This window comes from Trachymyrmex septentrionalis, unplaced genomic scaffold, assembly GCF_001594115.1.
Source record: "Trachymyrmex septentrionalis isolate Tsep2-gDNA-1 unplaced genomic scaffold, Tsep1.0 scaffold131, whole genome shotgun sequence".
Classification (NCBI taxonomy): Eukaryota; Metazoa; Arthropoda; class Insecta; order Hymenoptera; family Formicidae; genus Trachymyrmex; species Trachymyrmex septentrionalis.
Window position 1 is genome coordinate 273,423 of NW_017304450.1, and position 1,314 is coordinate 274,736.

General features: G+C 29.2%; 1 protein-coding gene across 1 annotated transcript in view; it reads left to right on the top strand.

Annotated features, from left to right (window-relative positions):
- Window positions 1-1,068: 1,068 nt before the first annotated feature.
- LOC108756995 overlaps window positions 1,069-1,314 on the top strand; it is a 1,272-nt gene continuing 1,026 nt past the window's right edge. Inside the window, exon 1 of the mRNA XM_018501218.1 lies at window positions 1,069-1,215. Coding sequence (XP_018356720.1) covers window positions 1,135-1,215 — 81 coding nt within the window. The 5' untranslated portion in view covers window positions 1,069-1,134. The remainder of the gene's footprint in view (window positions 1,216-1,314) is intronic.

The following is a 1,314-nucleotide window of genomic DNA, read 5'->3' on the forward strand; positions in this document are numbered from 1 at the left end:
GACGTTACTATTAGCATATCAAAGACCGCAATAATCAATTTGCAACAAAATTGTATATACTTACATCAAATACATGAAGAATAAAGCTGGAAACACGATAGGCACAGGCAATAGGAAGGGAACAAGCCGTTTAATCAGAGTTCTGGGATATAATATCGTACTTAAACCACAGAGCTCTGATTAGACGACTCGTTATTCCCTGTTCTTTGTTCCTATTGCCTGTGCCTATCGTGTTTCGGGCTTAATTCAGTCTCCTGATTTCTATTCTTCATAGGTATTACGTATTTTACATATTTTCTGGTTTTTACCTATATAAGATGCGTTTTTTTTTTGTTTATCCTTATTTTTCGTTAATAATGAAGATAGAATAACAGAAGTAGCGAGAATAGTGTCTCTCCGAACGCACCAATAGAAGTCATAAAATTGTTTGATAGAAAGACGAAAATTACTAAACTGAAAGAAAATAAGTGAAATAACTAGAATTTTTCTAAAAAGTTTTCTAAACTAATTTTCTTTGTATCTCAATTATTATGTGGAAAGTTTAGGCTTTGCGCACAATGAAAGAAATGTTAAGAAAAAATATTAAATATTAGCGAAATAAAAAATTAGGAATAAAGACTAACATATGTCATCTTATTAATTTGTATGTATTTTACATTACGTTAATCTCTATATATTTTTAATTTTTTATTTCTTTAATATATTAATTTATCTAATATATATTATTCGTACTTTTTCTTAATATTTTTTATTGGGTGCAAGGTTTTACGATTTATATTTTATTATATTATTAATTGCTTAAAATAATTGCACATAATAAATACGCTAGCGTTTTTAGAAATGTAAAGCAGCAAACAGAATTTTATTGCAACAGCAAGTGCATTTTTCTTAGACATTGCAGTCATTGATGTACTTGAGGAATGTCGATTCACGTCACCTTTACCCTTTTGCATGAACTAAAGATAACGAAAATACATACAAGAAACGTAATAGAAAAAACGCATCTGTATGATAACATAACGTTTCGTTATAGTCATCATATCTATAGAAGATTTTATATATAAGGTCGATTTCTTGGTAAAGTAAGGCAATTGATTATAAGTTGAGTTAAACGACGATTAACACGATCAAAGAATGATCTTCAAGATGAAGTCTTGCACAGTTTTGTTATACCTGATACTGTGTGCATCACCATTTGTAATGACACAATCACAAGTGAGTACTATGTAAACAGTTGCAAATAAAAAGTCTAGATAGATTAACGTCAGTGAGGCCCAATTTTTCATTATCTGATTAACTTGTGGTTAAGTTTAA